Source organism: Egretta garzetta, unplaced genomic scaffold, assembly GCF_000687185.1.
Source record: "Egretta garzetta isolate BGI_Z169 unplaced genomic scaffold, ASM68718v1 scaffold16, whole genome shotgun sequence".
NCBI lineage: Eukaryota > Metazoa > Chordata > Aves > Pelecaniformes > Ardeidae > Egretta > Egretta garzetta.
The window spans coordinates 2,938,411-2,962,475 of NW_009260022.1; the positions used below are offsets into that span (position 1 = coordinate 2,938,411).

The following is a 24,065-nucleotide window of genomic DNA, read 5'->3' on the forward strand; positions in this document are numbered from 1 at the left end:
AGAGGAGGGCATCTTGACCTCATGGTGCGTTACACTTTCCAGTCTTTTCTGGTTCCAATATAGTGATCCAACACCCTCTAAGCTTTATGTATAAGCTCATGAGAGGTTTCTACACAAATGAGAGGGTCTGGGAAAGCATCATCATACTTCCCACACTGGTGGTTTCACCAGCACAGTAGGTAAGTTAAGTAGATGTAGAAAACACTGACAGTTTTAATTGTCTAAAATAGCTCAGCTCAAGTAAAAGTATTTCCTGTTTCATTTGATGACATATTGGGCAAAAATAACAAAATCCGGATCTTCAAAGCTCATAAACACATGACCTGCACAGTGAATTGCTGCACAAAGAATTTTTCCTGAAGAAAAATAACTACCGGGGTAATTAATTGATATCAAACAAAACATGCCCAGGTACATTATTATTGAAGACTTTCAGAAAATCAAAGTTTTTGTAAATTGGAAGAATATTTTAGGTACAAAGTTATGTTGAAATGGCTTGTCCAAACATACCACAGCCTTGTTCGTCACTGTTGTCTCTGCAGTCATCATTCCCATTGCACACTGCCCACAACGGTATGCAACGGTAGTTGGTTCTACAGCTGAATTGCGTGTGATTGTCACACCGATAGGCAGGACCCACTGAAAGAGGCAGTTGTCAAAGTTAGTCATGTTATTTAGCCATTAAACTGTCCTCCTTGCTGTTCTGCCTTTCAAAATCCATTATCATTTATAGTCAATTATTTCTACTAAAAAGAGCTATCTGCTAACTTCAGTGTTGTAATAGAGAAAGCATTAAATGTATTGATTTTACTATCTTTTCCAATCAATGCTGCTTTTATTCTGCATATGCTACAAATCCATGACAGTTTCAAATGTCATTCAGTGTGTTTTTCCTTGAAGTATTTAGAGCAGGTAATGGTGGTAATAGAAGCCCCAAATCTGGAAGCCAGAGGCCACAGCTTGTGGAAGAACACAAGTTCTTCCAGGTGGCCAGTGACTCAAAGAGACATGCCGGAGCACATCGGAAAATCCTGCTGTTAAACATAGGCTAGACTGTGCTCTGCGTTTGTTCTTCTTGTAAGCTTCTATTTTGAAATCATATGACTATCATCATGAGAAACTTCAGCTTCAAGAAATGAAACTTTACTTTGTTTTTGTAAAAAGTACGACATATGTCATGCTCCAAAGTGGAATAAGGTAAAAATTGGTGAACTGACATTCACTGCTTCCACACAGGCAATGGATCAGCATATATCATTTTTACAGAGTGTTGTATGGGGCCAAGCAAAGGACGCTGCTAGCATCAAACAAGTCAGAGTGAGATGCTGCCAGTTCTTGATAATCTGCCCAGCATAAATATGCTTTCTCACCTTCAAGAATAAGAAAGTAGGAAATTATCACATAGCCTCTATGTTTTCTAACACTCTTTACTACGTGACTGCAATTAGCTTGCAGAAAATATTGCTTTCCAATAAATTTTCAGTCTCAGGAAAACTAAGTAATGCAGTTTGTTCTGCTTTTGGTGCACTATAATGTAGGCAGCTTATTACAGCTATGTGCTTACTGCATTCATGGAATGGCTCATCAGAGTTATCACCACAATCATCATCCACATCGCACTTCCAGGACTGTGGGATGCAGTGGCCATTGTCACATTTAAATTGGCCTGGGGGACAGGTTCTACTAGCACAGTGAGTACTATCTTCATCCGAGTTGTCACCACAGTCATTGTCTCTATCACACTGCCAGGCTTCTGGGATACATCGTTTATTGGCACATTGCCACTGATGAGTTTCGCACTGGTGATTAGCTGAAAGAATACAAATTGGCTGTTAGGATACTGAAACTTACAGGAATGGTCTTCTGCTGCTATGTCAATTGAGGAGTTATCATGTCTATACCAAAAGTTAAAAAGAAAGCCAGTAAAAATTTAAAACTTCACATTAACTTGCCCAGTTAAGGTACGTATTTCTAATGGCACATTTCCCACAGGCATCTTCAGACAAGCTCACTATGGCTCTACGTTTTGCTAGGAGCAAGACAGACACTATCTTCTCCTAAAGCAGAGGAGAGTAAACCCAGCATTCAAACATGATTGAGGCAGGGGCTCCCAGCCACTGCACAGAGGAGTTCTGGCCATGCTACCAGCTTAGCGGTACATTGCCTGATGAGCCTGTTCCTCTGACTACGAATGAACATGTCAGAAAACTTAGCAGAAGACCATGCTAGTAACAGCGCCACAACCTATAAATGTACAGCCCCTATTTCCAAAGGGCAAAGCACCAGAAGCTGATGCCAGCAGTGCTGGCAAACTGGAGGAGCTCTGAAGGCCTATGAAAATAGGAGTCAACACCAGTCTTTGCTTCCAGAGTTTCTATGTCTCACTGGACACTACCCTACTACTTTTTCACATATGTTGCCAAACTGTTCAGGAGGAAACCATATATTATGATTTCCACACATTTTTTAGACTAAAGGATTCTATTCCCATGCACAAAACTATGAGAAGGAACTATATAGACCTAAACTGACTTATATTGTACCCAGTACGTTGAAACCGGTGACACATTATGCAGATGCCACATTTCTACTTATTTAATATTCCCCTGTGCCACCCTTAAGAGCTTAGCTATTTGGAACTCAGATAAAATTGACTTTTCATTTAATTCTATCATTGTTAGAAACACTTTGCTAATGGAAGGCAATGAACTATTAATTCTACAGCCATGCTGCTTTCCCCCACACACCTCCCCTTTATGTTACTAAGCTTGCAACTGCCAGAACTACATTATTTACAAAGAGAAGTAAGGATGTGCTTTTTTAAATTAGACATAGGTATGTGGAATAAGACAGGATTTTAAGGAAATAGCATTATTGCACAAGCATAATTAGGCTATATTTTTAAAATACCGCCATCACAAACAGCTCTCCAAAACAAATCTTCCCACATGCACTGGATTTTGTGCAATGCAGAGGGTGAAATAATTTTGTCCCATCACACAAAGCTCTAGAATATGGGGAAAACTAGCATACCTGGTAGACTGACCTGGGCATTAGGAAGCCTTAGATTTCTCATACTCACCATGGCTCTACTTGGAACAAAACAAAGTGAGTCCTGCTGCTAGTATTTTATACCTCAAATTGTAATTTACACGAGTGCAAATCTGTCTCAAAGGTACAGAAAATGTTTATGTTTTGATATAGTACATTTTTTTCTCTCCTTTATTCTGCTTTTGCACTGAGGTGAGTTGCTCTAGCAGGTGCAAGACTAGAAAAGACTGCATCTGTCTATCTCACCTTTTCATCTGTAAAAAAAGGATAATTATTCTGAAATTTATATAAAGTTTACACGTCCTGTACTGATAAAACACTTAGAGTTTTTAGCTGTAACATACCACAAAGTACAGGATCTTCATCTGATCTGTCATGGCAGTCTGGTTGGGTATTGCACAAGAAATGTGGGCTTGTGCAGTTCCCATCATTACACTGGAACTGACCAACAGAACAGTATCGCTGTGGACAGGTAGGAGGCTCATCAGAACCATCTCGACAGTCCCTCTGCCCATCACATTTCCACCAGATAGGAATACACCTACAAAGACAAAACAGTGTTTTCTTTGTTGAGGACACGTCTCTACAGATATAAAACCATCCTTTTACAGCACAAAAGACAGTCTTGTCTCAGTGTTATTTCTTGAAACTTCCAAGACATCTTGAATTTCACGTCTTCTGTTAGCATTTTCAAATGCTAACAAAATATGCCAGAATACTGTCACCAGAAACAGACGATATTGGTGGGTGCCCAGAAGGAAGTTCACAGCAAATTAATGAGGATTTAATTTTTATGTATTTTTGTGGTAACCTTCTCTCATGCTTTTTAAATCAATCTTCAATTGGATTTTTAGTAAGGTAGCATTTTAATAACTCACCTGAACTTCACCACAAAAATTTCACTAGGGATTATCATTGTAACACTGCTTCAAAAGGTCACTGAATAAGCACGCCTGCCTCACAGGCTCCAGAGTGACACAGTATCAGCACAGTAGCTCTTATATCACCATTCCTCTGCCTCCACTGCTGTTGTCTCAGAAAAAGGGTCAGAAATGTGCTCCCACATCAACTAAAAGGCCTTCCCTGGCCACTGGTAGACAGCATATATTTGGCAGAAACAAATACATTGTAAAATATGTACAAAAAAAATAAGAGAAGTTTCCAGGTTTGTGAACTCAACTGGAAATGGTTTCTGGAGGTACATGTTTCTAACAACCCAAACTTTGCTCTATTAGCAATATCATATAACAGAAAAAAAAGGAAAAAAGTACTATTTAAACAATGAGTCTAGAAGTACTTTTCTAAAATGGAAGCCTGTCTAGTCCTGGCTTTGTCTCTGCAAGCACACCACAAGCTCATAATAAGAGCAGAAGGAATCCCCAATTCCATGCCCTTTTGAAGAGACTAAACTGTAAAATATATCCTTAAAAAGACATTGAAAAAAAGAGAGTGAGCAGTGACTTACCTCTCAGTGTCTGCACAAAGAAATTGGGTGCTAGAGCACATTGGAAGGCAGTGGGCTGTATTGCCGAACTGTACTATCATGAAGTTATCAGGACATTCACAGGAATAAGCCTGACCACCAGCTTTTATTAGACAAAGATGGGAACAACCACCGTTGTTGGTTCCACAAGGATTATTAACTGGTAAAACAGAAGAATAAATATTACCATACCTCGCAAATCCCAGGACACAAAGGTCTCAAGCTACAACAGACTCCTCTAATACTAGACTGAAAGATTAAATGTAATAAGTTGAAAACCAAATCCTAGATAAGTAGGCACTTAGTGAGAGAAACATGTATGATTTCATATACAGGAAATGTATGCTATTAAGCCATGATGTTTTAGAAACTAATTTAAAATTATGCATTTCCAGTCATTGCTATTCAAAGAAATGGTAATTTATAAATGTAAAGTAGAGGCCTACATTTACTCTCTGCATTTCATTCCCCTCAGCAAAGGCAAAAGCTGAGCGCATTCAGGACCCTTTACAATTTTAGTCTCCGGATAACAGCTGACCGTCTAAACGCAAATCTAATTCTGTTTTCTCACCAAATGGTTGTCTGTATGGATGGTAAACATGGATGTCAAATGGCCTGTGTGTGGTGTTCACAAGAACAGTCCTGTCTGATCCATCATATTTATTTCCCTTTTCAACAGTTCTTGTGTTCCAGTCAGTCCAATATATCGTGTCTTCAAAAATTGTTATTGCAAACGGATGAGGTAAAGTCCCATCATATACTGTGTGACGATGATGTCCATCCAGGTCAGAGTACCTACACAAAAAAAAAAATACATGCAAAACATTCAGATAAAGATGTGAAGACATTTTAGCATTTATTATGTATGCTTATGGTACTTCATTATTGGTGACTAGGATCATGCCACATGGAATTGCAGCTTCCTTAGCCCCTAAAGATAGAGCACTGTCCTCAGTGAATTCATTTTAAGACGTGCAGAAAAGTAAAACAGGTTATTTTAGGCAAATAAATGGAATATAGGAACATCCACTGAAATGTAAAGTCTTCCCACAGAAACATATCAGCTAGTACAATGAAATTTTGCAGATTTACCGCCTCACAGCAAGTTATTTTTGTCACATGAGAGACTAGCTTGCCTGGATCATTCAGACTGCTAATAATGGAACATCTAAGACAATAATAGGCCTCCTATATTCCTAAATTTTACATGTCTTTCTGATTTGGAGCCTCCTCTGAGATATCTTTAATAAGATTTTATATTTTCACTATCACCTTGCTATAAGAGGAAATTATGAAATACAAGAGAGAAGAGAGAGAGAAACATACATATAATTATACATTTAAAAAAAACCAAAACATTTTAAAGACTAAGCATAGAAAAGGCTGCCAGAAGAATGAATGTAAAGAAGAATAAAAGTAAATATAAAATTAAATATACATGTGAATATGAATACAAATATAAACACAAAGGATTGTTTTTAAAGTATTTCAATGCCGTGACAAGAGCCAGAATGCTAGTTACTTGTTTTTACTGATATTTAAGTGGAAATTTTCTAACACTGGAAGCAATTAACAGATTTTTCTTGATTAACAAAAAAACCCCATACGCTAACAGGAAATTCCATGTTGTACCTATGGACAAATATTCAGACCTTCTAGAGATTTATATCCTATTTTATTAGCACATAACTAGTTTAGTTACAGCTCAACTCTTATCTATAGCCAGAAACAAGAGAATCAGAAAAAAATAGTGATTTTATACTCTGTTTTGCTTTGGTTCAGGTTGTACACCTAAAGAAGTTGCATATTTGAGTACAGATTGTGAATCTTCACTATCGTTTTTAGTCTACTTCTAGTGGAACCTAGGATGAAAATATAGGAACTAGGCTACTGTGTCATCTAGTGATTCATATCGCCTACTACTCCAGAATTTCTGACTCTGGTTTCCTATAAAGTAAGTGGGTAGAAATATGCACGATGCTTACAGCATCTATAAATGCTACCACTGCAACCTGCCACGAGCAATTATTCAGTTGTTTCATTCTTTTCTGCATACGTACTCAATGTAATTTAGATGGGCGTCTGCCCAGTAGAGCTTGTCATTGGTGTAATCTATGGTGAGTCCATTGGGCCACTCTAACTTTGTAGAGATAATCACTGTCTTCTCCTTGCCATCCATGCCTGCTCGTCCAATATAGGCTCGATCTGCCCAGTCTGTCCAGTAAATCTGTCTGTTCAAATAAATACTTATAGTTAGGATTGTAGTAAAAATATACTGAAGTAAATATTAGAAGCCACACATCAAACATAGTATTTCCTGCAACAGAACTAAAGCAGAGATTGAGGGAGATAAGAAAAAGGTTAATATATTTGTTACTTCAACTGTTACAGCAGACAACTGCATGATCACAACTGTCTTTAAAGAATACAACTGGCAGCCCCACTGCCTATCAAACCATACACACTTCTATCAACCTTTTTAGCCTTGCAGTCAAAACTTCCTTGCTCACATGGAACCAAATTCCACTTTCAATATCTGACAGCCATGAATATATACCTATGAAAGGCAAGCTACTATTTTTCCTTAGCTGCAACTAAGACCTAATGCCATGCAAATCTAAGTGCAGGCAGCCAAAATTTATTTCAGATTTTCAGAGACAGTGCAAGACTATTTGCAAAAGAAAGGAAAAGCACTCTTGAAATGTCATACCCATATTTTGGATGAACAACAATTGCTCTGGGATACTGAAAGCAGAAAGTGTTGTTGGCATCCACACACCGATCCACCAGTTTTTTCCGGAATCTTCCATCAAGTTCAGAGACATAGAGGCAATCTTTGTAGGCATCCACCCAGTACAATTTTCTGAAATGTTTTAGAGTTAATTTATTTACTCTTATTTACTTTTTTGGTTTATTTTGCTTCACAGAATCTTAAATTTCACAGTTTTTTTTTCTCCTAGAAGCAATATATCCACCATAAAAGAAGAATACACATGCTGTACGGACATCTCTTCTACAACATGTTCCGAGACTGCCCTTTTCACTCCTGCTGTTCCTGCATCCACAGTCATTGGTGCCAAATTTAAGCTTGCAGTTGCCCAGTTGAGTAATAATATACCATTTGCCTATAAATTCCTAAACCCCTCTTCTCTTCCCTTCCTCTCCTACCCAACAATGGCCAGCAAAGAGGAGCAGGAAAACGGACATGCAATGGACTGTGATCAGGGCTGTAAAGTATCGAAGAGAATCACCATCCGTTCTGTGCTGCCACCTCTGCTCTCAAACAGGTAGAACAGTTGCCAGGTTCTCCTTTGAAAATTCCTAAGCAGTTCGATGGCATAATTTAAAACTCACCTAGAATTTTCTAACACAGCTATAATCAAAGAAATCATGAAAGCTGAAGCGATGATTTTAAAAAGCCTGCAAAAAACCAAAGCATTTAATTTAATTAGAACTACAGCAGGCTACTTTGAAATTGTCTGCACAGCTGCTCAGCTCCAGCGTCCACAGGGTCATTCCAGAAATAGCCTGACAGATACAGTCTTGGCCTACACCACCCTGAGCAGTACCATTCCCACTGGGGGGAGGAGAAAGTAGTCTTCCCCAGCCTGCACCTCATGGCATCCTCCAGTCCTCTCCCTGCACTGAAAGCGAGCAGAAAACCTTATCTACCATTGTATCATCCTTCAGCCTTTTTGAAACACTTAAGCAAAAACCGACTGAAGATGTTAACTAATGGTAGCTGAAATAACTCAGCAACTGTATAGCAATGGAACAGTAGAACCACTTTAGCTAAAATTAGGCTTTTCCTTCCTTGCCTCTCCATGAATCATAACACATTTGTGACTGATGGCAACATTAATTATCATTAGGTTAAGAGACAAAGTGGTTTAAAAATAAAAAGTATTACATCAACATATTCATATAAACACTCTCATATAAGTTCCAATGTGACTTTTTGAACAATTCTCATAATTTTGCAGAGTCCGCAAAACTCTTCATGCACTTAAAGCACTTTAACTTTTCATACTGGTAGTACTGCATTCAGGAAGCAAAACCTGATGAAACACAGCCAAGAACACTGTCAGAGAGGGCGTCACATAAGGACAGAGTTTCTGTGGGAGTAAGTCAGACTACTTTTTGACACACAGCAAGCAATTAAAAAACTACCATATGCAAAATGCTTTCCAATTACCTCATCCTTATACTGCCCTCCTTACAGCAAATGACGTGGATCTTGTTTGAGTGTAAGTTAAAGATGCAATTTTCAAGAGCAAAAGAAATATGCTCTTCACATTGGTACTGGAGCTAAATTTCATTAATGTTTATTATTACATACTTCATTGGAATCTAGTTACCTGTTGTAACATATTGTTCATGTATAGTGTGAAGCCTGCATCCCAACCCCAACAATTGCTAGCAAAGGAATGAAGAGCCTAAGCTTAGAATCCTTACTCTGTAGCCACGTGTAACATCCCACCTGCCTGCTTGCCTAGTCTGTGAACAGCAACTCTGATACAGCCTCAGTATACTAGATATGAGAGCAATTAAAGAAAAGTGCTATGTAATGTATTAGATGCCAATAAACAATTCCAGAGCAGTTGTATAAGACTGCATCCACAATCCCAAATTATTTCACCACTCATTGGGAATTTCATACAAAGTGGGGAAAAAAACCCTAAAATAAAATCCCTCACGTGTAATTTGTTTAGTAGCCCAGAAAGACAGAAAATGCATTTTCTTACCTGCCAACCCAATCAACAGCGATACCTTCCCCGTTGGGCACATCATCGCTTATCACTGCCTCCTTATTTGTTCCATTTAGGAACATTCGTTCAATGACCTTCCTCCCCACATCAATCCAGTACAACCTCTTTTCCACCCTGTCAAAGTCCAGTGCCACCACATTTCTCAGTCCTTGCAAAATGAGAGAGTAAGACTGGCCATCTGCTGTGAGATTTCTCAGATAGTAACGGTTGCTAAAAATAAGGTATGGGGAGATATTACTATTTTGCCGGCAGCTTTTTCCGTCAGGCTCCCGGATATAGCCTGGGGCACACTTACAGATGTAGGAGCCAGCTGTGTTCTCACAAATCTGGCTACAAACTGATGGAGTTTCATTGCACTCATCAATATCATCACAAGTCCGTTTATCAGACATAAGTTTGTATCCAGGATGACAAGAACAGTAGAAACTTGTCTGTGTGTCTGTACAGTCATGATCACATCCACTGATTGAAGGGTCACTGCATTCATTTATACCTGGGGAAGAAAAGGAGTTCTATTCAAGGAATTGGCTAGCAGAGAAAATATTAGTCACTTTCCAGTGTACTCCTCCCTGTCTACCTCTCCCTGCTACCCCCTGAAAATGCTCAATATGAATCTGGGCTACTGTAATAAAGGAGCAAGGAAAAGAATCTAATCTAATACAAAATTATTCTAGCACCTTTGAGGTCTATCACCCAATACAATGAGTGCAAAATATACACTTACGAATGGTGTATTTTGGCAATATAAGGGCAACACATAACAATGTATAAACTACATTCAGTTCATATAATTAGCTAATTGTCACGGTTTGTTAGAACAGTATATAATAAGTATGATTTAATTAAACCAAAAAATTAGATATATACATTTCTTCTAATCCTTCTGCAGCAATTGTGTTCAGAGATTTTTTTTTTTAAAGCAGCCTAAGTGTTTTAAATTAAATAAATAAATCTACACATACCGCATCCTTTTTCATCACTATTATCTAAGCAATCATCCAACCGATTGCAGACTTTAACCATTTCAATGCAGTTTCCATTGTCGCATTTAAAATGATGGGGAGAGCAGGTTGCTTCTGGTGTACTACAGAGATGTTCCAGCTCATCAGATTCATCACCACAGTCATTATCCCCATCACAGATGTAGGCCTTGGAAATGCAGCGCCCATTTTGACAAGTAAACTGGTGCTGTTGACACGGTTCATAGATGCATCCCCTTTCATCACTGCTGTCACCACAGTCATTCCGCCTGTCACATCTGAAGAAGAATGAACACTTTTTTCAAATATAAGGCGGCAATCACTATCTCTAGGGCAGATGGATAGATACATTCTCTTGAGCTCCAAAGAAGGTCAGATATTACTAGCTCCAATGGAAGAGACTTTCGGGAATCAGGGTCGTATTATACAGAGTCTGATCCTGTGAGTCCTGCTTGTATTCCCTGTATGCATTACAAGCCGAACAGAATCACCCCAGGAGAGGTTACTAGGCACAATGAAAAGGATTAAATGCTAATGGTGGACACTGAGGATATTAACACTGAAAATTCCAGAGCATTTTCAAGTTAAAACTAATGCATGAATGCAGAGCAGATAGTTTCATTACAATATGCAGATCTACTTCACAACCAAATAGTAAGAAAAAAAAAGGTTTAAATCAGAATTTCTGCAGTGGGTCAGGTAGTTACAAACCTGTATGTGTTTCGGATGCACAAGCCATTACTACAAGTAAACTCATTTTCTGTGCAAGATCTTCGTGTGCAGTTCTGGTGTTCATCAAATGCATCACTGCAGTCAGCATCACCATCGCAGATCCATGCCCGAGGAATGCACCTCCTGAGCGGGGGTCGATTGTTGGTGCATGTGAACTCTGCTGCTGTGCAGTTCCGGTTTGCTGAAAGAAAAGTAATGTTCGCTGGCCATGCTCTGCTGCATATGCAGAGATAGACACCACTGCACCTTCTCATATACAAATATCATACACATTCCCACTGATTTTCACTGAGCATTCCTCTTCATGAAGGAATCTTGTTGGACTCTCACTACAAGCTTCTGAGTCTGGCCAGATTTTCTGGGAGCTAAGCAGGTATCAGGCCTAGGCTCTCTACCCCCTGCTTTCTTCAAGGTATTCTATGCTCCAGGGAGGAGCACCATTGCAGTTAAAAAGGGCAAGGACTGCAAGTGTATCCAGCTGCTGTTAAAAGAATCAAGGAACAAGACCAGGCTTGCTGAACCTTCTTCCCTTTGTCCACCCTCTAAACAACCATGCTCACTAATTTTTAAAGAAATTATGCCAAAACCATATGGTTATTAATATGCACAAGATATAGTGTGTGATGATCAGGGAGTATCTCCACCAAAGCTGCTATCACTGCCCAGATCTTACAAACAACCCAGGTTAATTATATCTCCATTTGAACCCAGGACTTCAAAGACTAATTGCAAAATTAGAACAATTTTTTTTTTTTTTTTTTTACCAGTAAGATATTCAATTTTAATTCAATATGGTGAAAATGAAGGTACAGGAAGAGTGTACCTCATGCTTAGTGTGCACCTTTAGGGATAGAAAAATTGGCAGAGGGCAGGAGGTTGAGGGTTGGTTGGTTGTTTTCTAAAAAATACCTGCAGGACAAACAAAGAAAATGCAGTATCTATTTGCATTAAACACCTACCACAATTATGTCTTTGATCCTCATCACTCATATCCCCACAGTCATTATCACCATCACAGATCCATGTTGCTGGGATACATCTGCCATCATCACATCTGAACTGGTCACTTGAACAAGTCCGCACTTGGGGCACTTAAAAATGAACACAGTCACTCTGGTTGTTAAACTAACCAGCACTACCATGAAAATCTACTGAGAATAGACTTTTAGGAAGAATCTTATGATAGTGGAATGTAAAATAGATGCTTAAGTGTAAGTCAAGCTATAAAGCTGCAAGAGATTTTCTCTAGCTAAATGTGGAACTCCAGCAATGTGCAAAGTGAGCCATCAGCCCTGCTTAAATGATAGAAGGATCTGTTCTGCCTTGTTTTATGCCAACTTTTACAGTGACAATAATGACTATGTTGTAATATCAATTCTCAGTGACTTCAGTTAGCCCTTCCTCCCCCTCCTCCCTGGAGATTACTCTACTACTTTTCACCTTCTTTCCCCCTCTGTTGTTTATTACCGTCAGTTTCTATTGTACATACAGGATTTGCTTCTTGCAATACTATGATACTCTACCTCATGTTGTGTCAACAATGTTCCTCTGCATCCTACATTCCTTTTTCCCCCCAAAAGCAATACTGCACACACACTTCATCTACAGCATGACATCTGCTTTTATATCCAAAACAATATCACAATATTCGCTACTTTTTGTCACTTGATTCACCACCATCACAGTCTTATAAAGAGACAGGAATTTATACATTAAGAGTGATCCCATTAAAAGCAATCAATTGTGGCAATTAAAAGCATTCATATTCCATACACTGCTTTAAGTATTTAAGACTTGAATTACTCAGTGACAGATTATTTACAGTCAGTGAATAAACCTCAGAAGATACTTCTTTTCCACCTAGTCTGGATTCAAGCTGCTGCCTACAGAGAAACTACCGATTTCCCATAGCCCATCGTGTTGTATATTCTGAGTGTAAACTTACCACAAGAGGCAGGTTCATCAGAGCCGTCAGCACAGTCTATTCCTTGATCACAGTACCAATGAGCAGGAATACAACGTCCCGATGTACAACGAAACTCACTATTTGTGCAAGTCAGTGAGACTGGAAGAAAAAACCTATGTATGACTTCTTTCTTTCTGTTACCTTTCCAACTTGTTTAAAGTTGCTTTTGAGTCCATGTTATGCAAAATTATTATAAACCCCAAAAAAGAAAGAGAAAAAATTATGCTAGGAAGGATGTCTTTTCACAGCCTATCTGCAAAGACTTCATTGTACAAACTAGCTTGATCTTTGTATGCAAAAAAAGGGCTTAATTCTCTCCTTGAGTATATGTATCAGCTAATAAGTAGACAGAATTTGCCCTGGAAACAGGATTACATGCAACAACTGTAAATATGTTCTACGTTTATACTTGAGATTTGTGCACAAGAAAATGACCTAGTCCAAATCTACTAATTTCTCCAGTGCCCAAACCAGGTAGTAGCAAATTCCGTGCTTTACAAGGAATCAAAATGTGCAGTAAGGAAGTAATAGCTTATGGTAGATAATGCTTTCCTTATTCTTCCACCAATTTCTCTTCACTTGCAGGTAGGAATCTTTTCTTAATGGCAGTGAAGAACAAACTGTAACACTGAATAGTTCCAGCTAAGTACCCTGCAAATATTCCTTCTGCACTTTGGCTGAGCCCCTTGATCCTGGCATGTATAGTAGGTTTGATAATTTCTTCAGTAGTTACTGATACTTTCCTGTACCTTCTGATGGTTTCAAGATACCAAAAAGGATCCAGTCTGGCCTTTTAACTTGCTCTTCTATGTGCCTTTAATGATGGAAATCAAAGGCAATTAACACATTGCTCATTAATGTCTTGGGGCTTGTTTCATCTCCCATTCTCCCTTTCTCTCCTCTTTCTTACCCTTCACCACTTCTCAATTTAAGTAATTCAGCAATGCTCCTGGGACATAAAGACTAGAAGGGACAAAGCACACCTTTCATGAGCAGCACAAGACTCACATTTTTGACATGTTGGGCTCCACAGATAGAAGTGGCCATGTTTTGGCTAGAAAAATTAAACTCATATTTTAGAAAAGTTGTGGCATTCAAGGCGTGTACCTTTAGGAAAACTAGTGAAAGCAAAAATAATCCACTCAGGCAATACTAAAAATAAATCATTATCTGAAAATATCCATTATGTTTTATAAACTGATCCAAAACACTCTGTATGGGAAAAGTACTACCTAACTACTACCTAACACAAATGTCTGTAACTAGCAAAAATAAGCTGGTTTGTAATGAAGGCTGACTGAAAACTAGACACTTTCATACACTAACTGGAAGCAACAATGGACAATGAATCACATGCTAAGGCATACATAACTACATATAAGAGCCAGAAGAAATTACATTTGAGACTGCATACAATTTCATTTGATTAGAAGGAAAAATATTCTAATGTTAGGGTTCCAGAAAAAGCCAACTCGCTATAATACTTAAGTTCCAATTAACTTGTAAAACCATAAAGGATAGAGAGCAGAATAAGCAAAAGGAATGATCCCTCAAATGCTGTATAAAAATGCTGAAAAAAATTATGATCTTTTTTATTAGATAAAAGCATGATTTAGATAATTAAGAGATAATAATACAATGCATATCACTTTTCAGTATTACAAGAGTAGATGTTTTGAGAACAGCTGGAGTTATGTCAAAGATAAAGAGCAGTGGAATAACTGAAGTACAAGGAAAGTAACCAAGGCCCTATTAACTTACCACAGTGAGTAGGGCTCTCATCGCTCATATCTCCACAGTCATTATCACCATCACACAAATATGTTCGAGGAATGCAAATGTTTGTGCTTTGACATTTTGTAAAACCAGACTGGCAAGTGCGCTCCGCTTTAAGGAGGGAAGAAAAAAAAAGCAAAAGTTCTTCAGAGCTTTTTTAAATACCATTCTGCTGCATCTCGTTGAAAGATACATAATAATATAGTCCCATGTCACTCGCTAAAGTGCACTCATACTGCTCATGCTATATGGAAACAATTAGACAATTGCCTTTATTGACAAAAACATGATCAGAGAAACACATGCCAATACTTGGGGGTGAGGGAATGTAAATTGACATGTATTCACACTGTAATGCCTGCATTTGCAATCAGCTGGTACTATATGAATCAAACCAACTACAAATGACTAATAGACCCTGAATTTCAAATATTCAGATTTCACTGAGAATAAAAAAAAAATTGTCACAAATAGTATGTTTCCAAAAAAAAAAAAGTGTGCTCATGAAGACGTAAAAAAAAAATTCTAAATACCTTTTCATCAAATTCTCTAACAGCAGATACAATTTTTCCACTGAATAATGTAATCTTAGTGCAAAGAAATTAGTTTGATTAACTGCAATAGTAGTCAATATTGAACTAAGCACAGTTTACAACTTAAGGAAAACAAATGAACTGATACCTTTTTGAGAGCTATGAGGCATATAATTTTAAACAGAATAAATATAAACTGTGTCTGTGTAAGAGTCACAATATACACCCCTGATGATTAAATCTAGGATAATTAATATAGCATCACACAAAGTAAAAACCCACTGCCAAACTCCAGGCTAATTCTGCAAAAATATAGGCCCTGCATTCAATTCATCTGAAATAATCTTTTTGAAGTTTATGGAATTACTCACAAGACCTAACATTAAGCACTGTATGAGCATTTGTTGCATCAAGCAGACTATTTAAAACAATAGTTATTAACAGTTATTAATAGTTAATATGTAACATCTCAGGGTACTCTGGAATATCTTTTAACAATTCTATTTGCTTCAAATAACACAAAGCAGAATCTGTAATGTAAATAAAGAAATTTTTTATCCTCTGCTGATTTTGTCACAATTCTTCACATACAAACACATTTGCCTCTTCTTTGGTCTAAAGAGTCAGAATCAAACAGGCACTAGGTAAGCAGGATAAACTTACGGCAATTTCTCTCATCTGACGTGCCATTATCGTAACAGTTGTTTACTCCATTGCAGACGTACTGAAGAGCTATACACCTTCCATTATTGCAAGTAAATTCTGTGTGGGAGTCACAAGTTCGAAACAAGCAGCCAACCTCATCACTGTTATCTCCACAGTCATTGTAGTGATCACAGCGGTAATGATAGGGTACGCATCGCCCATTACCACAGGTAAAAGCTGTTGGCTGACAAGTATGGAAAGCTGCAGGAAATAAAAAAAAAATAATCAAAAAAAGAACATACATGGATAAAACATAACCTAGGTTCTCTGACAAAGTAACAAGTAAAGTCACAATATTTTTACCTGCCAGGGCAAACACAGCTGCAAAACGGACTGCATGAAAGTAAAACACATATTCGAATTAAATAAAGTAGAAGTTGGCTATACATGACAAAATTCAATACTGTAGGGATTTTGGATTCTAGAGCAGATCAGTAGCCATTCAGACCTCAAGACTGAGGCAAGGGATCATTTCCAAACTACAGCCATAAGATCCATGATCATAAAGCCATAAAAGTGATAGAGAATACAGTACGGGCAAGACAACTACATGAGAAAGTGATGCATGCTCTATTTTAAATGCTTACCACACACACTTTCCAACTCATCACTGCCATCACCACAATCATTGTCATTGTCGCACTTCCATCGCTCAGAGATACAATGCCCATTAAGGCACGTGAAGAAACCAGTATCACACCTGGTACCATTGTCCACAATACAGTGCTTGTTATTATTGGCTAAATACCAGCGACCTTCAGAGGGGCACTGACATTCTGCACCAGCTGGACCTAAATTTATGTTTGATGGTTAAAAAAAAAATAACAGACGACAAAAAATGAGACAAATTTAACATTGATGCTTTAGAAAGGGTTCTATGAAACTGTTCACAGCTGTAACACTGGAAAATGGCAATGAAATTCTCACAACTCCTGTAAGATCTATCTGCTCAGACAGAAGTGTGGTGACTTAGCCATTTTTTTATCTCAGTTAAGCATATGCAAATCCATTAAAACCCTCAAGAGTTATTTCAGAGTTCCCTAGAGAAACTGAGATCAGAACTTGGAGTATCTTAATAATTGCCTGTTGTCCAAATAGATTTTGGGTGGCAGCAAGATGGCATCTGATGCTTTCAAACATCAGAGCTCCACCAGCTGCGGCTCTATCCCTTGAAATCAAAACAGGGTTTTCAAAACTCCTTGCACTAGACTAACTGCTCTTCTCAAAATCAATGAGAAGTTTGAGTTGTTTTCAGGCAAGACAGGTTTTTAAAGATATTTAAGATGCTACAGATGAAAGCGGGCATTGAATGAGTTTTTCCAAAGTCAAGTATCGTAACTTCCAAAAATCCACAACACATGAAACAGCTCTGTAACAGCAATGCTCTTTAGGGTATATTGCCTTTCTGGTTTCCTGGCCACCTGGACTGGTGGCCTGTTGGAGCACTTTGCCTCCTTCGTTACACACGCACAAGGAGAGAAATAAGATGGGATATGTAATGTCACTCAGGTCTCAACCCAATATGCAGCTGATGATACAGAGTGTTTCTGGAGTCCATGACTCAAAAGGACACCTGCCCCACAGTGTAGATAGAAATCGACTTGTGCTATCTTCTTAGTAATTGTCCAACATTTAAAATCATAGAATCATAGAATCATAGAATGTTTTGGGTTGGAAGGGACCACTAGAGGTCATCGAGTCCAACCCCCCTGCAGTCAGCAGGGACACCGCCAACTAGATCAGGTTGCTCAGAGCCCCATCCAACCTGGCCTTGAATGTTTCCAGGGATGGGGCCTCCACTACCTCTCTGGGCAACCTGTTCCAGTGGTTTACCACCCTCATTGTAAAGAATTTTTTCCTTATATCTAGCCTAAACCTACCCCGATTTAGTTTAAAACCATTACCCCTTGTCCTAACGCAGCTGGCCCTACTAAAAAGGTTTTCCCCCTCTTTCCTATAGGCCCCCTTTAGGTACTGAAAGGCCGCAATCAGGTCTCCCCGCAGCCTTCTTTTCTCTAGACTGAACAAGCCCAACTCTCTCAGCCTGTCCTCATAGGAGAGGTGCTCCAGCCCTCGGATCATTTTAGTAGCCCTCTTCTGGACCCGCTCCAACACTTCCATGTCCTTCTTGTGCTGAGGGCTCCAGAGCTGGACGCAGTACTCTAGGTGAGGTCTCACCAGAGCTGAGTAGAGGGGCAGAATTACCTCCCTCGACCTGCTGGCCACGCTCCTCCTGATGCAGCCCAGAGTACGGTTGGCCTTCTGGGCTGCCAGGGCACATTGCCGGCTCATGTCCAGCTTTTTATCCACCAGCACCCCCAAGTCCCTCTCGGCAGGGCTGCTCTCAATCCTTTCTCCCCCCAGGCTGTATTGATACTGGGGGTTACCCCATCCCAGGTGCAGGATGTCTGTAACTAGCAAAAATAAGCTGGTTTGTAATGAAGGCTGACTGAAAACTAGACACTTTCATACACTAACTGGAAGCAACAATGGACAATGAATCACATGCTAAGGCATACATAACTACATATAAGAGCCAGAAGAAATTACATTTGAGACTGCATACAATTTCATTTGATTAGAAGGAAAAATATTCTAATGTTAGGGTTCCAGAAAAAGCCAACTCGCTATAATACTTAAGTTCCAATTAACTTGTAAAACCATAAAGGATAGAGAGCAGAATAAGCAAAAGGAATGATCCCTCAAATGCTGTATAAAAATGCTGAAAAAAATTATGATCTTTTTTATTAGATAAAAGCATGATTTAGATAATTAAGAGATAATAATACAATGCATATCACTTTTCAGTATTACAAGAGTAGATGTTTTGAGAACAGCTGGAGTTATGTCAAAGATAAAGAGCAGTGGAATAACTGAAGTACAAGGAAAGTAACCAAGGCCCTATTAACTTACCACAGTGAGTAGGGCTCTCATCGCTCATATCTCCACAGTCATTATCACCATCACACAAATATGTTCGAGGAATGCAAATGTTTGTGCTTTGACATTTTGTAAAACCAGACTGGCAAGTGCGCTCCGCTTTAAGGAGGGAAGAAAAAAAAAGCAAAAGTTCTTCAGAGCTTTTTTAAATACCATTCTGCTGCATCTCGTTGAAAGATACATAATAATATAGTCCCATGTCACTCGCTAAAGTGCACTCATACTGCTCATGCTATATGGAAACAATTAGACAATTGCCTTTATTGACAAAAACATGATCAGAGAAACACATGCCAATACTTGGGGGTGAGGGAATGTAAATTGACATGTATTCACACTGTAATGCCTGCATTTGCAATCAGCTGGTACTATATGAATCAAACCAACTACAAATGACTAATAGACCCTGAATTTCAAATATTCAGATTTCACTGAGAATAAAAAAAAAATTGTCACAAATAGTATGTTTCCAAAAAAAAAAAAGTGTGCTCATGAAGACGTAAAAAAAAAATTCTAAATACCTTTTCATCAAATTCTCTAACAGCAGATACAATTTTTCCACTGAATAATGTAATCTTAGTGCAAAGAAATTAGTTTGATTAACTGCAATAGTAGTCAATATTGAACTAAGCACAGTTTACAACTTAAGGAAAACAAATGAACTGATACCTTTTTGAGAGCTATGAGGCATATAATTTTAAACAGAATAAATATAAACTGTGTCTGTGTAAGAGTCACAATATACACCCCTGATGATTAAATCTAGGATAATTAATATAGCATCACACAAAGTAAAAACCCACTGCCAAACTCCAGGCTAATTCTGCAAAAATATAGGCCCTGCATTCAATTCATCTGAAATAATCTTTTTGAAGTTTATGGAATTACTCACAAGACCTAACATTAAGCACTGTATGAGCATTTGTTGCATCAAGCAGACTATTTAAAACAATAGTTATTAACAGTTATTAATAGTTAATATGTAACATCTCAGGGTACTCTGGAATATCTTTTAACAATTCTATTTGCTTCAAATAACACAAAGCAGAATCTGTAATGTAAATAAAGAAATTTTTTATCCTCTGCTGATTTTGTCACAATTCTTCACATACAAACACATTTGCCTCTTCTTTGGTCTAAAGAGTCAGAATCAAACAGGCACTAGGTAAGCAGGATAAACTTACGGCAATTTCTCTCATCTGACGTGCCATTATCGTAACAGTTGTTTACTCCATTGCAGACGTACTGAAGAGCTATACACCTTCCATTATTGCAAGTAAATTCTGTGTGGGAGTCACAAGTTCGAAACAAGCAGCCAACCTCATCACTGTTATCTCCACAGTCATTGTAGTGATCACAGCGGTAATGATAGGGTACGCATCGCCCATTACCACAGGTAAAAGCTGTTGGCTGACAAGTATGGAAAGCTGCAGGAAATAAAAAAAAAATAATCAAAAAAAGAACATACATGGATAAAACATAACCTAGGTTCTCTGACAAAGTAACAAGTAAAGTCACAATATTTTTACCTGCCAGGGCAAACACAGCTGCAAAACGGACTGCATGAAAGTAAAACACATATTCGAATTAAATAAAGTAGAAGTTGGCTATACATGACAAAATTCAATACTGTAGGGATTTTGGATTCTAGAGCAGATCAGTAGCCATTCAGACCTCAAGACTGAGGCAAGGGATCATTTCCAAACTACAGCCATAAGATCCATGATCATAAAGCCATAAAAGTGATAGAGAATACAGTACGGGCAAGACAACTACATGAGAAAGTGATGCATGCTCTATTTTAAATGCTTACCACACACACTTTCCAACTCATCACTGCCATCACCACAATCATTGTCATTGTCGCACTTCCATCGCTCAGAGATACAATGCCCATTAAGGCACGTGAAGAAACCAGTATCACACCTGGTACCATTGTCCACAATACAGTGCTTGTTATTATTGGCTAAATACCAGCGACCTTCAGAGGGGCACTGACATTCTGCACCAGCTGGACCTAAATTTATGTTTGATGGTTAAAAAAAAAATAACAGACGACAAAAAATGAGACAAATTTAACATTGATGCTTTAGAAAGGGTTCTATGAAACTGTTCACAGCTGTAACACTGGAAAATGGCAATGAAATTCTCACAACTCCTGTAAGATCTATCTGCTCAGACAGAAGTGTGGTGACTTAGCCATTTTTTTATCTCAGTTAAGCATATGCAAATCCATTAAAACCCTCAAGAGTTATTTCAGAGTTCCCTAGAGAAACTGAGATCAGAACTTGGAGTATCTTAATAATTGCCTGTTGTCCAAATAGATTTTGGGTGGCAGCAAGATGGCATCTGATGCTTTCAAACATCAGAGCTCCACCAGCTGCGGCTCTATCCCTTGAAATCAAAACAGGGTTTTCAAAACTCCTTGCACTAGACTAACTGCTCTTCTCAAAATCAATGAGAAGTTTGAGTTGTTTTCAGGCAAGACAGGTTTTTAAAGATATTTAAGATGCTACAGATGAAAGCGGGCATTGAATGAGTTTTTCCAAAGTCAAGTATCGTAACTTCCAAAAATCCACAACACATGAAACAGCTCTGTAACAGCAATGCTCTTTAGGGTATATTGCCTTTCTGGTTTCCTGGCCACCTGGACTGGTGGCCTGTTGGAGCACTTTGCCTCCTTCGTTACACACGCACAAGGAGAGAAATAAGATGGGATATGTAATGTCACTCAGGTCTCAACCCAATATGCAGCTGATGATACAGAGTGTTTCTGGAGTCCATGACTCAAAAGGACACCTGCCCCACAGTGTAGATAGAAATCGACTTGTGCTATCTTCTTAGTAATTGTCCAACATTTAAAATCATAGAATCATAGAATCATAGAATGTTTTGGGTTGGAAGGGACCACTAGAGGTCATCGAGTCCAACCCCCCTGCAGTCAGCAGGGACACCGCCAACTAGATCAGGTTGCTCAGAGCCCCATCCAACCTGGCCTTGAATGTTTCCAGGGATGGGGCCTCCACTACCTCTCTGGGCAACCTGTTCCAGTGGTTTACCACCCTCATTGTAAAGAATTTTTTCCTTATATCTAGCCTAAACCTACCCCGATTTAGTTTAAAACCATTACCCCTTGTCCTAACGCAGCTGGCCCTACTAAAAAGGTTTTCCCCCTCTTTCCTATAGGCCCCCTTTAGCCTCATCTGCTGTTACCAGCCTGCCGGTCTCGCTTATCAGCGGGGGTACACTCTCTTTAACCTTCCTTTTCCGGCTGATATACCTGTAGAATCCCTTTTTAATATATCCCTTTTATCCTTATTATCCTTAATACCCCTTTTTAAAATAAGGTAGTAGGAACATTTATTTTTAAATTATTCACTACAAAAAGACTTCATAATATCATGTGATAAAGAAATAGTGACCATAAAGATTTTTTAAATATGTGGTAGGAAACAACTGTTCAGTATACAGCATATCAGTATGCATTCCTAAGGTAACCATATGCTGCAGAATTCACTTCATGTCTCATCCCGGAGGAAAAAAAAAGTTAAAACCATGGAAAACAATTTTTTTGTTTAAATTAGAGAAACCCCTAATTTTTATTTGTGAAGATTCTCAGACACAGCCCTCAGGTGTATTGGCAAAATACCGTGACCTTGAATGACAATCATTTTAATTGCATTTATAAATAAAATAAATATTAAATATTTAGGAACACTAAGAAATATTTAAGATGTCCCCACATGACTAAAATTGTTATACTATGAACTTTAATACAGGCAACACTAATAGCTTACAGTCATCAAGCACAACAGCTTACCTGGTGCACAGATGTGACTGCAGCCACCATTGAACTGGTTGCAAGGGTTGGTACACTGCTGCTGCTTACTTTTTGCCCAGACATGAATATCCATTGGTCTTTGTGGAAGATTCATGATCATTACAATCTGATCCGAACCATCATACTTATTAGCTCGGTAAATGCTTCGTGTGTTCCAGTCCGTCCAATATATGTGCTGATCAAACAATGTCATTGCAAACGGATGCAGAGCAGTGCTAACAATTACCTCACGATTTGTACCAGTAAGAGTGCATCGCTCAATCTTCTGCCTAAAAATAACAAAGAAATTATTACATCTCATAATACAAAAGTCTTAACTTAGGTATAAAGCCATGCCCAAATTAGTCTGGCAACTATTATTCACCATTTCAGTAATGTCCACCAATACGTAGGGTGCTGTTAGGGGTTAAAAATCTCAAATTTTCCGATCTATGGTTTCAATAGTGATGCAAAGTAGCAGCTCTGTAATAATGACACAATAATGTACTGGAATTAATTGGGCTAAAGATTGAAATGTTTGAAGAACTACACTACTGAGAGCTAAAATGAATGCGAAACGTCATGAGAGAATACACTTTTGGAATGGGTATAGAATCATAGAATGTTTTGGATTGGAAGGGACCCCGAGAGGTCATCTAGTCCACCCCCCCTGCAGTGAGCAGGGACACTGCTAACTAGATCAGGTTGCTCAGAGCCCCATCCAACCTGGTCTTGAATGTTTCCAGGGATGGGGCCTCCACTACCTCTCTGGGTAACCTGTTCCAGTGTTTCACCACCCTCACTGTACAGAATTTCTTCCTTATATCTAGTCTAAACCTACCCTGTTTTAGTTTAAAACCATTACCCCTTGTCCTGTCACAGCTGTCCCTACTAAAAAGATATTCCCCATCTTTCCTATAGGCTCCCTTTAAGTACTGAATGATGCTAATGACTTCTTGTACCAGGAGAAAACTAACAGTCCCATGGAATAGGACATGTTTTCATTTCAGTTTTATCTTCTGCAGTTCTAAATTTACACAATCTGGAAATACAAGCAAATTCAGGAGACTATAAACATGCATTATATAAATAAGAATGCCTTCCTCCCAGAAGATTCAGTAGAGGCACAGACCTTAAGAGTTACTACATTACAGGCATCACTTTTCTGTCACAGGAAAGGAAAAGCCTGCAAAAGAACTGCTATGCTGAAGGAACCAGAGGGAAAGGTCCGATTGTTGCAGTGATTTCTCTGAGACTATGGGTGAATTTCAATGGATAGAAACAAAATTATTTTTAAAAACTTTCCTGCT

At 38.5% G+C, this 24,065-nt stretch overlaps 1 protein-coding gene across 1 annotated transcript in view; it reads right to left on the reverse strand.

Annotated features, from left to right (window-relative positions):
• Window positions 1-24,065, reverse strand: part of LRP2 (LDL receptor related protein 2) — a 130,080-nt gene that overhangs the window by 26,025 nt on the left and 79,990 nt on the right. Inside the window, exons 42-57 of the mRNA XM_035896170.1 lie at window positions 22,756-23,045; window positions 20,749-20,952; window positions 20,120-20,362; window positions 18,909-19,034; window positions 12,961-13,080; window positions 11,975-12,106; window positions 10,995-11,196; window positions 10,266-10,561; window positions 9,280-9,796; window positions 7,245-7,397; window positions 6,595-6,765; window positions 5,106-5,329; window positions 4,517-4,694; window positions 3,396-3,592; window positions 1,565-1,810; window positions 511-639 (exon numbers count right to left, since the gene is read on the reverse strand). Of these exons, the coding sequence (XP_035752063.1) occupies window positions 511-639; window positions 1,565-1,810; window positions 3,396-3,592; window positions 4,517-4,694; window positions 5,106-5,329; window positions 6,595-6,765; window positions 7,245-7,397; window positions 9,280-9,796; window positions 10,266-10,561; window positions 10,995-11,196; window positions 11,975-12,106; window positions 12,961-13,080; window positions 18,909-19,034; window positions 20,120-20,362; window positions 20,749-20,952; window positions 22,756-23,045 (3,428 nt within the window). The remainder of the gene's footprint in view (window positions 1-510; window positions 640-1,564; window positions 1,811-3,395; window positions 3,593-4,516; window positions 4,695-5,105; window positions 5,330-6,594; window positions 6,766-7,244; window positions 7,398-9,279; window positions 9,797-10,265; window positions 10,562-10,994; window positions 11,197-11,974; window positions 12,107-12,960; window positions 13,081-18,908; window positions 19,035-20,119; window positions 20,363-20,748; window positions 20,953-22,755; window positions 23,046-24,065) is intronic.